This window comes from Excalfactoria chinensis, chromosome Z (genome assembly GCF_039878825.1).
Source record: "Excalfactoria chinensis isolate bCotChi1 chromosome Z, bCotChi1.hap2, whole genome shotgun sequence".
NCBI lineage: Eukaryota > Metazoa > Chordata > Aves > Galliformes > Phasianidae > Excalfactoria > Excalfactoria chinensis.
In genome coordinates, this window is record NC_092857.1 from 21,996,107 (window position 1) to 22,010,988 (window position 14,882).

The 14,882-nt window shown below is 36.5% G+C and overlaps 1 protein-coding gene across 3 annotated transcripts in view; it reads left to right on the plus strand.

The window, feature by feature from the left end:
• The window catches only part of AP3B1 (adaptor related protein complex 3 subunit beta 1), a 146,338-nt gene that overhangs the window by 39,823 nt on the left and 91,633 nt on the right, over positions 1-14,882 (plus strand). For all 3 annotated transcript variants that reach the window (XR_011905958.1, XM_072359002.1, XM_072359001.1), the window contains exon 7: positions 629-811. Coding sequence is in view for 2 of the 3 variants with exons in the window: in XM_072359002.1 (XP_072215103.1) it covers positions 629-811 (183 nt within the window). In the remaining variant the exon portion in view is untranslated. The remainder of the gene's footprint in view (positions 1-628; positions 812-14,882) is intronic.

Below are 14,882 nucleotides of genomic sequence, written 5' to 3' on the forward strand. Positions count from 1 at the left end.
TCTCTGTATTGTAATTGCTAATTTTTATGCCTTTTTTTTTTTTTTTTTACACAGTGTATTCATGAAATGCTAAGAAGAAATTCTGTATGACAGTTAATTTGGCCATATCAAGAGAGAAGTTTAGATCCCAGTAGTGCTGGAAAACTTACTCAGCTCATCTTAAGTTTGATCATGCCAGTGTTGTTAAGAGAATCCAAATAGACCCTGTCGGGCACATTGCTGTATTATACTTTGTTGTTATGTCCTGTTATTTTTTGAGTTAATGGCAAGTTTTCTGATAATTTATTTGGAAACTATAGCTATAAGAAAAAAGAATGCTTACATAGCACTGTGTCTAAAGGGCTGAGACTAAGATTTATGTGTGTAATACTAATGGCAAATGTTTGTTCTGTTCCAATATAACTACTCTTTTTTTTTTTTTTTCTTTTTTTTTTTTTTTTTTTAATACCATTCTGTGGGACTAAATTTTTTTTGTCATTGCTGGTTGTTATTTTTTTCCTTGAAAAGAAGCAATTCTAAATTCAGCCTATCTTAAAATGCTGAGAATAGCCAGTATTAATTCAGATTCTCACTTCTTGGTGAACCATAAAGGGAATACTGACCTTCTGGTTTATGTTTTGTTTTCTAGCTGGTAGCTGGCAGTGTTGTGATGGCATTTGAGGAAGTGTGTCCGGATAGAATAGATCTGATTCACAAGAACTACCGAAAGCTCTGTAACTTGCTGGTTGATGTAGAAGAATGGGGTCAAGTTGTTATAATCCACATGTTAACTCGATATGCACGTACACAGTTTGTAAGCCCATGGAAGACGGTAAGTTTGTGGAGCTTTTAATTATCTTATGTATTTGAACTCTGAACTATGTAAAACAAAGCTTAAGTAATAATAAATTCAGATTGTGTGGAGACATGCTTGTTGGTTTTTTTTAATGTGAAGTATAAATATTTTCTGACATTTTCATTTTTATTATGTCAATATGAGTACACCCTTATTTAAACTCAAGAAAAAGGGATATTCAAAGTAAAAATCCCATCACTTGCAACATCAGAAGTGCTCAAGAAATTGGTTTAAAGAGAATACTTCTGCAAAGAGCAGTATGAAGTTGCTCTACAACTCTGCTTGTGGTTGTTGTACAGGGTTGGGGTGTTACTACTGTGAAGTTTTACCATTTAATTTCAAACTAATTCATACTTAAAGGTGTGTATATTCATTTATATGTGTAATATTTTATGTTACTGGAAGATGAACTTTTGTTCTGAATGTCTGCTGTACTTATTTGTAGTGAACATGAGTCCAGAACCTGTAGAAATTTGTATCATTTGATTTCATTTCGGGAGAAAATGAAATTATAAGAACACATCTTTCCTTAAGATTGCTTATATTATGGAATGTCTTTTAGATGATGAGACACTTGAGTAATTCATTTTCCTAAAGTACTTGAGACAGAATGTTTTCTCTTTGTTGCTTGTTGAAAGAAAGATACTTACATTCTACACCCTGGAACTTCAAATTTTTAAAAGAATCAAAATCAGTAATTTACTTCACCTGCAGATACAGATTCAGAACTAATTTGATCCAGTTCTACTTGGTGATGAAGTGAAGGAAGAGAAGGAGGAGATGACCACATGTCTTAGATTGAGCCTAGAGGTTTTGATAGTATTAGGCTTCTTCCAGACTGTAACCTTCTTTCTTTCATTGAGACCAGATGGATGACAGTTACTGCTATGACTTCTATTATACAAATTGAAAAGGTTTGTGTAACTATACTGCCTATGTCAACCTAAAATTGTTCATCTCTGGTATTTTATTAATAATACTTTGTTACTTCTCTTATGAGCTTCAGTGCAAAATTTAGTTTGCCTACCTACTCAGCAATTAAATTAGCAGATTTTTTTTCTGAGGCTGGCTGAAAGGCATGCCTTTGTCAATAGGTTCTTAAATGAACACATCATACAGCAGGGCATCTTGTGCAGTAAAAGAGATTTTTAATTTAGTTTATTTGCATCATTATGGATCAGTATTTAGGCTGTTTATATGTAAATGTACGATTTGAGGAACAATTAAGTGTTGACAAAGTAGATTGCAGTCATATCAATTGCAGCACATTTTACATAATTTTTCTAACTGACATCTTTGATGATAAATAGTGGATGCCAAGTCAAAGCCGATTATACAGTGCACTAGGAATTCATGGCGCTGTCAGGAAGAAGACCGATTGACTTTAAATTTACATATTAATGAGAAGATTTGTTAAGAGGGTGCTTGACTATAGAAAATAACAGCACATTTATAGGGCACGACACTTTATAAATAAAGCTGATGCAGGAAAATGGAAATTAAACCTATCAGATTAATAAATTCAAGACTGCTAAAATGCATATTTGCATTTTTATTCACTAAAATTTACCTTACTTTTTGAGAAACGTGCTTCTTTTGTTCAATTTGAGCTAATTCTCAGCAAGTAATTGTTTAACATTGTTTTCTTGTGCTTTATCCTGAAAATATTTGTAACCATCATCAGTTACAGAGAAAAATCTATTTTAAACCAGATTCTCTAAATTATTGCAGAGCTCTTAATAGCATTAATACGCTTTAACCAAGAGTACTTAGTTTTATATTCATACTTTTTGTTTCTCTTAAGGACTTTCATTCTGGTCATGAGTCCTGTGAAGAATGTCCCTGCTTTACTGCAAGTCTTGAAAGGCTTGGAGGCCGATTTTGAAGTAGTTACTTATTTATCAGTAACCTCTTTTTCCAATTTTCTACAACTTTAGCAAGTATTAAATGTAAAGAGAGCAAGTCACTCACCCTGGAGTGACAGTTTCTGTCCAGAACAGATGAGCAAGGATGATTTAAGCCATTTTCGATGTAGTGACAGATTTTATGCCAGTTTGAATTTTTTGCCCATCGCTTTTCCCAGAAGTTTTTGGAACTGTTATTAGTAAATAGATCTCAAACCATTACAACTTAGAGTGTAATACGTTGAGATGCTTAAAATGAAGTTGCTGTTGGCTTGCAGGAATGTGTGGTCTTGTAGTCTGGCAGCTCAGGAACAGATTTTAAAGCTGTGCATCTGTCTCTGTTTTAGTAGTGAAACAAGTGTGATAGGAGGAGTGTGCTTCAGCTCTCCACCACGAAAGGAGTGTATCATCTTTGAGGTGCAGGGTTCTCAGGTCTGGTTAGCTTTATTTCAGACAGTTGCAGATTTCAGAAGCAGGCTTTGTTGATATTCAATTAAGATTTGGGGAAAAAAGGAAAAAAAAAAAAAAAAAGGAAAAGTTGAATTCAGATTACTCATGGTCTTCTATCAGTGAAATTACTTATAAACTAATACTTACGTGAATTGTGTCCCAGGTTTTCAAGTTTACACTTTTAGGATTATTAATCCATCGAATGATTAAAGCATTGCTCAACTCAAAGCACTTACAAGTAGAGACTGACATCTGTGATAGGGATGTCAGGGATGGGAATGAAGCCTGAAGAAAAAATGACCTTAGAGAATAAAGGTTACCAGAAAAAAAAAAGCAAGTCTTTCCATGTGTATATCCAAAACTGTGAGTCAGAGTAAATAGCCCAGCTCTGAATGAGTAACAGGAAAATAAATAAATAAATGATTTCCAGCTCAAACAAAATATTGAATAATATTGTGATTTTTGCTTATTTTGTACAATCATTTGTATGCTTAGCATGCAATCTCAGCTTTACTTCTTTTTTCCCCCCCAAGTTCTATTATTTTGGTTTTTGAGTATTTTTTCAACACTGAAGTTTTGTAGCGTTGATGTAAGGAGCAGAAATCGATTAACTCATGTTTAATTTGTGGGGTATGGACTATTTTGGTTATTTTTATGGCCATCAGGTAAAGAGAAGTTCTATCCTAGTACAGCTGTAAGAAATATGGCATTTGTTGTATGACAGACAAATATCGGTGTTTGTCACCTGCTAGCAAGTTTAAGGCCATTTAATTGCATAGTTACCTTTAACAGTTTGTACTAATTTCTTGTATTCTGGATATTTGTTTCCAGTTTTTATATTAATTTCAGAAAACAAAAAAGCTGTTTCTGCCAGTTAAGATACCAACATATTCGAACACAGTCTTCTATAAATACTGGTTGCTTTGCTAAGGGAAGGAGAGAACTATAGAATTTTTATGGTTAGGAGCATAAGTCTCTACTTGGTAAGATAATGTTTTTTGAAATAGATGTGCCTTTTTTCTCTGTGAGAATCTACCAAGGTTTGGCTTTTCAGAAGCATGTGCCTTAGAAACAATCTAGCTTCCAGCTAAGTGGAACCTGTTCTTGTTTTGGCTTGCACTGTATAAGCAATATTTTTCTTGTATTATCTAGGTTTAAAAATTTGGATTTTTGCAGTTTTAGGACATTGGAGGTGGTAGTGGGGAAATTCATCATTGTTCTGTAGTTTGCTGATCACTTCCACTAAACACCAAACATTAATAGAGGCGGAAGTTGTCAAATATTGAATTTCATAGATCAAGACAGAGATGGCGGACAGCAGGCTCTCTCAAGGCTCTTTTCCCTTTTTTGTCCCTTTTTTAGGACTTTCTCTATTTTCTATTTCGCATAAGACTTGAGTACATGAGGATATCATTGAAGACAAAATGTGAATGCTGACAGTGTTTTCTAATGGCTAAATTTACTTTCTTCTCTTTCTTTTTTTTTTTTTTTTTAAACTAGAAATAACTTGATCATATTCTTTCAGGTATTGTATAAGAACGTGAATTTTATGGTACACGTTAAACTGTGAATCATTACCTTGTGTAATAGTATCTCTCTGAATAAGAAAAGATATTTTTATTGTGGAAATGATCAAGAACCGGTTGTCCCTGGCAGTATGCAAAAGCTGTAGTCCTACTAATCTTCTCGAGCTGACTGTCCAACAGAGTGCTGGATCAGATGAGGTTCCTTCCAAACTCCACCATTCTCTGATCTCCATTCTTATTGTTAAATGCTTTAAAATGCTTCTAGCCCTTGCAGTGTTTTCTTAGTATATTACAGTTATGAATTATTAGTGTATTCTGTAAAGGTTATGGTTATGCATGATGGAATCCGGTGTGAAATGGCTATATTATGACTGCTCTAAGTGTTTAGCACTGTTCTAAATATCTTTATTATTCTCCATATTGAGTTGCACATCTAAAGAACAGTAAGTGTAAATAATAATGATTCAGTCAGAGCATATAAGCAATACTGTCTGTCCTTAACTTTTTGTAGTACTCTATAAAGAGTATTCTGAATCAGTTCTGTTGAGAGCATAATAAAAGTCCTAAATCCTACTTTGCAGTGCTGAGAACAGAAGAAGGGAAAGGTATATTCAGGTTGACAGTATACTCTTAGCTAGGTGAATTCCCTAGGTAACGTGGTAAAAATAAAACAAGCTAAAGTACTTTAAAAATATTCTATATGTAAAATCATTATTAAATGAAGATCAGTGAGGAGCCATAGACAGTCAAACATATTTAAGAAATATTTAGAATAGTATTTAATCTTTTAGGACTAATTTATCAAGATGAATGCAGGTTGCTCTGAAAGTAATGCCTTTTTTTTCTTTTTTTTTTTCTTTGGAAACTACAACAGATACGAAGAGCAACACTATTTTGTAGAGCAAATTCTCAGCAACAAAACGCTCTTTTTCAACAGTCACCACCTTTAGCTGTGCAATGAACAAAAGCCTGCGTGTCACACTTGTAAAAATCTGCACCCACTATACAGTGGGTGTGGTAGGACAATCTTCAGGCTGGTGTGGGGCCTTGTCTTACCGTGTTGCAACAGAAAGGTGTTTTGTTTAGCTTGGAGAAGGGAAGGCTCTGGGCAGACATCATTGTGGCCTTCCAGTACTTGAAGGGAGCACATAAACAGGAGAGGAAATAGCTGTTTACAAGGTTAGATAGTGACAGAACAAGAGGGAATGGTTTTAAAATGACACAAGGGAAATTAGGGTGGTGATACACTGGAACAGGTTGCGCAAGGAGGTTGTGGATGCCCCATCCCAGCCACAAGATTTTACTTCCTGGGGATCGAAAGTAGTAATCTCATTTTTAGCTTCTATTAAGATATCTTCTACAGATGCAAATTAAAGCCATGTCCTAGATTTAGCAGATTTACATGTGCCTGATGTAGCCGATAAAGTCAAAAGATGAAGCATATTTCAGAAAGCTGGCATGTGTATGTTGTGCTGTTTATTTCTTCCATTCTTACACTGTCCATCTCTACTGGAGAATTCTGGTTTAATCTGTTTTCCTTTTCATCAGTGTACTCCCTAACTAGGTTCTTATGGATATACCTGAGAAAGGGTTAATGTGTGATATTGTGGACGGGTTAGCTATTTGACTGTGATATCAGTTTTAGTGCCCAACAAAAGAAGAGTAACTTAGAGCATAGATTTATAACAAAAAACAACAACAACAACAAAAGACTTAAAGTAAATTAGGGGAAGCAGAGTTCTAACTGAATTCTAATGAGAACTTTCTGGTCGTTTTATTTTACGACCACTGCAGATGATCTCTCACTGATAGGAAGCATTATTGTCTTTCTTTCTTCACATTTTCTTCTTCTGTTCTCCTGTGTTAGGAGCAGTGTTTCTAAGGGAACAGACCTATCAGAATAGTACTTGGAGGGACAGGAAGGGTTAGATTTCAGCCACATGAGTTTTCTAATTTGATGTACTTTACCAAGCATTTACTGCTGACACAGAATTATGATCTGTAGATAAAAATGACATCTATTTTTGCAGCAAAGTGTGTTGCTGTGGTTACCCAAAGTATCTCGCTGTGGATTGCAGCAGTGGGTAGAGCTTGTGTAGGTAAGTTCTGTAGGACATCTGTGTCAGCTGAAATTAAGAAAGTAACCACTGCTTTTCTCATAACTTTCTCTGGAAAGAGTTTCTGTGTAATCCATCCAATACTGTGGTCTTGCCTTCTTGACTCAGAATGAGAGCACTGTTACTTATATACAGGACAAGAGACATCTTTTCTAGTCTATCTAAATCATTGACTTATTGGTGGTAAATACTGAAATGCTTTTATGGAAAAATAAATATTAACTGTTTAACTGCTAATCATTTTCAATTTAAATATCAGATGTACTAAACCCCTGTCAGCCTATGGCCTAGTCAGGCAAACTATTCAAGTTTTTAGCTTTAATTTTGGTAATTTCTGTCATAAGTAATCACGTAAAATTACATAAGCAATGTGAAATGAATATTATGTACATACTTAAGGCCATCTTGAATTCTAGAGTATCGATAAATTTTGTTCTGAGCATCTGTCCATAAGAAATTCTTTGCCTGCTACCTTGTGTGGCCTTTTCATTGTTTCCTCACAATATATAGAAAAGTTGCCAAATAAACTTCTTTATCTCCCTTTTCACAAAAGTAAGCTTTTGCTTAATTTTTCCTCCGAAGAAGACCTGTGTGTCTGTAATGAGGATTCTTTAGTCTCTTGAGTCTGAGACTGCATGCTTTTTGATTTGGTTTATTGCATATCTCTAAAGGACCACAGGGAACATGAAGTACTTTACCAAAATTTCAAATTATCTTTGGTTTTGCAAATCTGTATTTGTATTCTCACTACTGTATATCTTCCACAGGCTATCGAAATTAGTATGATTTTGTGGTAAGAGAAAGCTATTTTATGTCCAGCTTCCATTTTGAAGAGGATTGAACTGTTTTACATAAATTAAAGCTGTTAAACAAATTACTGATAAAAAAAATTAAACTGTTTTAAATAAATTATTTTAAAATAGACAAATTTAAATGAATTATATAATTAATTCTAACTGCAGGTGTAGTGAAACTTTGTTACTAGCATAATCAGAAATTTGAGGTTTGGCAGGGGGGTTGGACTCAATGATCTCTAGAGGTCCCTTCCAACCCCTACAATTCTGTGATTCTGTGATATAAGGAAGAAGTCTTTTACGATAAGGGTAGCGAAGCACTGGAACAGGTTGCCCAGAGTTGTGGATCTCCTGTTATTGGAGACATTCAGGGTCAGACTGGACCAGGCTCTGAGCAACCTAATCTAGCTGTTAGTGCTCACTGCAGGGGAGTTGGGCTAAATGACCTTTAAAGGTCCGTTTCAGCTCAAACAATTCTGTGATTCTGCAATTCTATGTAAATAACATTTTGTGACTTAGTTTTTCATCAATTTTAATTCATCATATTTTTGAGTTTTTTTCCAAACCTACGTGATTATTTGAGCAAGATTTTAAAACCCACTGTAAGACAGTGGGTCACATTGCCAATTATTTTTATGTAAACGCTGTTAACTTAATATTGGACTCATGAAGTCAGATGATGTTGAGAACCAATTTAATTTTTCATGTACAAACATGTCAGGGAGCAATACACCCTTAAAAAGTGTTCACATTCAAAATGTCATTGAAATTTCTTGTCACATTTCCTATAACTCAGTGACCAATACAGTCTCAATGAGCTTTTAATGCAAAGAAACTACAATGTACCACAAAGTGGCAGATGGAAAACCACTGTCTATGTAGCTCACTCTGAAAATAATGCCTCGTATTTATTTATGTAGTTATGGAAACTACATAGCTACTACAGATACAAAAAGCACAATAACACTACGGTAGAGCAAGTTCCATTAATACTCACTTTGGTGTTTGTTAGCTGAAAGTGTGTTTGTCTCTTTAGATAAGTAAAGTTTAAAAATCCACATGTATCATTCTGTGCACGGAAGCACGTGTCAGGTTTTGCCTGTTCTGGCACAGCTGTCAGTTAGTATGGAGTGGATGGATACTTCTGCAAGCATTTGATTATCAACAAGCGTGGACGGTTTAGCTCTGTTCATCTGTTGGAAAGAAATCAGTTTGAAGGTTTTGATAGTATGTCTCCTTGGCTTTTTGAACTGTGTTGGGGGAACTTTGTTTTTGTGCTGATAGATCAAAACCAGATCTATCTTGGTGTTGTAAGCCACATCTTTTAAGTGCATGAAAAGATTTAGATAAGTGAATGGCTTTTGAATACAAGACACAGTTTAGGCTTGTAGAAGGAGCAGATTGTATTTGTCCATGCTTCTGTTTTTTTTCCAGTTTCAGAGTTTTACTTCTGAATTTGTGGATGTGTGAAACACTATTTAGAAGTAATTGCAGCATTTGCCTAATGTGCTTTACTCTAAGGGGATGGCGCATTCTCAACTTTAATGCCATACTGAATGCAATTTCAAGCAAGATCTCAGTTAAATGTTATCTCATTTACTTAGTGACTTTAACAACATGCTAATGGAACTTGTTATCTAGCAATTTCTTCATCTAAGGTGTTAATACTTTATGAAGATGTCCCCTAACTATGTGTCTGGAATAATGTAGAAAAGAATTATACACATTCTCTGGCACTAAATTATTCACTCTGCTTCTGGATTGAACAAATCACAGATGATGTGAAATGCACAAGAGTCCATTTGCAGTACCCAGCCCGGAATGCTTCATTCTCCCAGGGTTCTGAACTTCATAGTATTGTAAATTCAGAAAAGCTATTAACTGCACAATTAAATGATGTGCTGCTACAAACTGCAAGTTTACTTTATTCAGTTTAGCTAAGGACTGCCACTAAGAGGGAAAGCCTCTTTTCTGTTCTTCTCTTATATCCATTTTTTGAAAATTCAGTCTTCTAATGTTCCTGTAATCACTCTATGAGCCAGATTATTTTACTGGTCCTTGTGAAAATGAAACATGCTTTTAAAAACAAAAAGAGTCTTTTAATGACATGATAGATCTCATGTTAACTGTGAAACTGCATCTAAAGTGGTTGAAAGGACAAGAGAAAACACAGCAACACTAGATTATACTCCTTGAACTCTTTAAGTTTTCTCTGAGTGTTGTACGATGGGAGTCTGCTACAGACCACCTGACTAGGAAAACCAAGCAGATGAAGTTCTCTATAAACGGGAGCAGTTTTGTTGTCAGGAGCCCTTATTCTCATGGGGGACTTAAAACAGCTGTAGTTCTCTTAGAGGGACAGCAAAGTAGAGCGTAAGCATTTTGGAAGATTCCTAGAATATTTTTATAGCTTTGTATAGCTTCTCCAAGAGGAGCCAATGAGAAGAGGAGCCATGCTGGACCTCACTGTCATAAAAAGGAGGGGCTTGTTTTAAATTTGAAGGTGAAAGGCAACCTTGGCTGCAGTGACCATGAAATGATAGAGTTCAGGATCCCTTGTGAAACAGGAAAGATGCACAGCAAAATCAGAGCTGTGGGATTCAGGGCTTCCTGGACATGGACAACTTTATTCTTGTCAAAAAGAGTAAAGGAGGCATGTGGTAGTTGCGTGGTTTATTTTATTTTTTTGTCTTGATACTGCTGCTAGTACATATGTCTTCAGTTTGAGGTCAAATCAAAACTCTGGGGAAGTAAACAAGTATCAGTTGTGGTTGAATGATATTTGTTAAAGCATCTTTGAAAGGCAGAAGTTTTTTTTCCCAGCAATTAGAGTATTATCAATGCTTTTCTCCATGATACTGTTTTTCCTCCTTAGAAAAACTCTTACACTTCAGACATCATATAAGAGGCATGCTGTTCTTATTGTGCTTAGTAATCCAAGATACCAGTAGCACTATTGCAGAGTATGAATGCTTTTGCTCTCAAGCAAGGCTTTTCCTCCTTGTTATCTTGCAGTACAAAGAAGCTTCTGTTGTACTTGCCACCTTGAAGCTACTAGCTCTGGGCCACTTCAGAGGAAAATAAATAAGTGTCCAATCTCTTCCTTTTGTGCAAAGTTCAGAATTTGCACTGTAAAGTTCCTTTGGGATAAACAGTCTTTGCCAGTTCTCCTTATGTACTTCTTACACCATGTATTGGAGGGGTAGTCCCACTGACATTTTCCTACCACTTCAGCAGCATTGCCAAAGTGGAGACTTTTGTGGTGGAGTTGATGGCATTGATGGACCAAGGAAGGGCAACTCTACCTGGACTTGTGCAAGGCCTTTGACACAGACTTGCACCATAAATTGAGATGGGTTTGAAAGCTGGACTGTTGAGTGGATAAAGAATAGGCTGAATGGTTGCAGCCAGAGTTGTTGCCAGTGGTTGTATGTACAGGTGGAGGACTGTCACGAGCAACGTCCCTCATGGGACCACTGCTCTTCAGCATCTTTAGCATCGATTGAGATTTAGGGATTGAATGTACCCTCAGCATGTTTGCTGATGACACTGAACTAAGAGGCACAGACAGTGAGATAGAAGGAAGGCATGCTATCCTGAAAGACCCGGATAAGCTTGAAAAATGGGTGCATGAGAACCTACTGGGGGTTGGAGCTAGATGATCTTTGAGGGCCTTTCCAACCCAGGACATTCTATGATTCTATGGGATATTTCTGGTTGAATTATTTTCCCCTTCCCTTATGTAATAACTCTTCCATTGCTTATGCAGAGCGGTTAGTGGGTATGGCTCTGCTTTGAATAACAAAAATCTGAAGGGTTCCTTTGAAGTGTTCAATTTTGTTGTTTGTTTTTTTTTCTACAGATCCCAAACTACTTAACAATACAGGCAGGCTATCAAAAAACAAAGTTTGTCTGGTACTGCAGAATTTATAAATCTGACTTTGTTCACATCAGATAAAAACCAACACATAAAAAAGTCTTGTTACTGAGGTAAATGCAGACTTAAAAAAAATAAATTCCCTCCTTCTGACAGTAAGTACAGTCAGTAGCTCAGTGTGAGGCTTAAGGAGGTGCTAGTGACTGAACGATTTCATGTATGCTTATAGGAGCTGTCCATGTCTGGGATAATTAATAGAATTTGAACGGCAATTCTTACACACAAGAAGCCTGTAGGTGTCTGTATTTCAGTCTCCTGGCTCCTTTATGTAATGCTTTTTTTTTCTTTTTTCTTTTATTTTTTTTTCATTTTCTGGTGAAGTGGAAATCTTGCAGTATTATTTTCTTTGTTTTAATAAGGTCCTTGTGTGATTACAAATTCTGACTTATTTAGACTTCAACTTTATGTTAATGAATTACACTTCATTAAACTTATTTCCCTACGTGGCATCATCATCTTCTGTCTGGAACATAATTACTTCATATTTCAACAAATTTGAAAAAAGGGGAATTCTGAGATGGCAATAAATAGTAACTATGAGCTTCCAATTAAAGGAAGCTTGGTTTGTTCAGTATGGTGAGATGCATCAAGATCAGGAATTCTGCTTTGAAGTGGAATTCTGTTTTGTCCTGGAGAGAAGGGAAGGAATTCAGTCACCAGGACTATTGATTGAGCATCTTGAATTTTTAATTTGGAAGGATGCCTATCACAAAGATCTATCAGCAGAGAAATAAACAAACTGAATCACCATGGTTGCTTTTGCATGAGAAATCTAGCAGCTAAGTGCTTGCTAGGTCTTCTGCAAAACATTGAGGGTACTGTTGACATCACCTATTTAAATGAGGAAAAATGTAAAGGAAAAATTATTTTCAATGTCCTTTCAAATTTAATTAAAAAAATAAAAATTTAAAAAAAAAAAAAAAGAAAACTGTAAGTTATCTCTTTTCCACACCCATCTTTATAGTTTTTCACAGTTACCTATGGTCTTGCTGAATGCATAAAGACAAGTTTCAAAGTTATCCTAGCCTGGTTTGCTGGAGAGATAATAAGTAAGCCTTTATCTTAATTTCTAGCAATTCCTCTACTCACTTTTGATTTCTTTTCTACCTCCAGCAAAAATTAAAAGGATTTGTCTCAAAAGTAATTGTTTTTTTAAAAAGGAGCAATTGGATACATGACTTAAATAATCCTCAAAAAACAACTGGAGTTTAATAACTATGTATGGTTGGATAATACTATATCAGATGTCTCCAGCCTACAGGCTGTGTTTGGCCCAGGACCTACCACCTTTCCCATGCTACTGTGGCAGCAGCTCTGCCCCTTCTAGCAAGCTGACCTCAGGCATGCATCCATTGCTCAGTACCAACCAAAACATCGTCCCAAGTCAATTGGTGTTCAGTAAGTGCAACTTGGGCATGCCAAAAGGCTGGACACACATATTTTAAATAGACTTTATCGTGGCAAAGACATGAGAGAAAGCTGAGCAGAACAATTATAGTTGGGCTCTGGTGGCTGAAAAGCTAGATATGAGCCAGAAGTGTGCACTTGTGTCCCAGAAGTCCAACAGTATCTCTGCATCAAAAGAAGGATGGCCAACAGGGAGAGGGAGGTGACTGTCCCCTTGTACTCTGTCCTTGTGAGGCCCTATCTGGAGTAATGTGTCCAGATCTGGAGTTCCCAGGATAAGAACATAGAGCTGTTGGAGTAGGTCCAAAGGAGGGCCATGAAGATGATCAAAAGGCTGGAGCACCTCTCCTTTCAAGTACTGGCTGATGTAGTTCAGCTTGTTCAGCCTGAAGAAAAGGCTCTGAAGAGACCTCACTGGGACCTTCCAGTACTTGAACTATTGAGCAAGAGAGAGATCAATATTGTCTTTTCACGTGGTCTGTTAGTGATAGTACAAGGGAGAATGATTTTTAACCTTAAAGAGGGGAGTTTTAGGCTAGTTATTAGGAAGACATTCTTTACTCAGACAGCGATGAGGTGAAGGAACAGGGTGTCCAGAGATCTCATGGATTCCCCATTCCTGAAAGTGTCTAAGGCCAGGTTGGATGGCGCTGTGATCTGGTGGGTGGCAACCCTGCATGATGCAGTGGCATTGTGAACTGGATATTTGTTAAGGTCCCTTCCAACCCAAACCATTCTGTTATCCTGTGATTTAATGATTCTGCTATAAGCTAGCTTGTTGTAGCATAAATAACTAGCCGCAGTGATGCTTGCTCTTTTAGCTTGCTATTCTGGTGACAAAGAGTGATCAGAAATTTAGGGGAGTGAAGATGCATATAAGTCTAAATAGTTTCAGTGCCTTTCCTGCTAGTTCTCTGATGCTCTGATGTGTGAGTTTCTGACATGGCTTTCAATTCAGTTGTGCTACAAATATTCAATGCTAACAACCATTCTAGTAGAAACTATATTTCAGAAGGACGTTTTCTACCAAGGTCATTCATAAAACCAACAACTACCATCCATTCCTCCTTCCTCCAACAGCATGCTGCTCGAAATTGACTGTCCTGTTGTAGTCATTTAATTGGAAAATTACATGGTTGGAAAGACAGCTATAGAGGTCTTTCTTGATAAGATTACTGCACAAAGTAAGGCCTCCTCCTCTGTAGACTAGATTACTCAGGGCCTTTTCATTTGTGTATTGAAGGAATTGAAGAACAGAAATTCCACAATTTCTTATGTGGGCAGTGATAATCTCTGTTCAATTATTAACTCTTTCATTTTATATCTAACTGAAATCTTCAGTGCATCTTTGCAATGGCTCCATATTTAATGTCATGAGTTATATTAAACCCATTTTAATACCTTCAACAAACAACAACAATGCTAGGGTTTAACCCAGCAGGCAGCTCAGCATCTCACAGTCCTTCGCTCAGCCCCCCACTCCCAGTGGGATATGGGAGAGAATTATGGGAAAAAAAAACAACAGTGTAGAACCTGCAGGTTGAGATATAAACTATTTACTGAGACATAAAAGGAAGAGAAAAGGAAAATAATCATAGAAACGGTAATAATATTATATAAGTTTACAAAACAAGCGATGTACAACATAATTGCTCACCACCCACTGACAAATGCTGAGCCAGTACCCAAGCAGCATCTGCTTCCCCTGCCCAACTTCACTTATTTTCAGTTTTATAGTTTTTTCATGGGTTGTCGTATAGTATGAAATATCCCTTTGGCCAGTGTAGGTCAGCTGTCTTGGTTTTGTCTCCTCCCAGCTCCTTGTGGCCCCCAGTGCCCCACTGGCAGGATGGCATGAGGAGCTGAAAAATGAAATGTCCTTGGCTCTGTGCAGCACTGCTTAGCAAGAGCT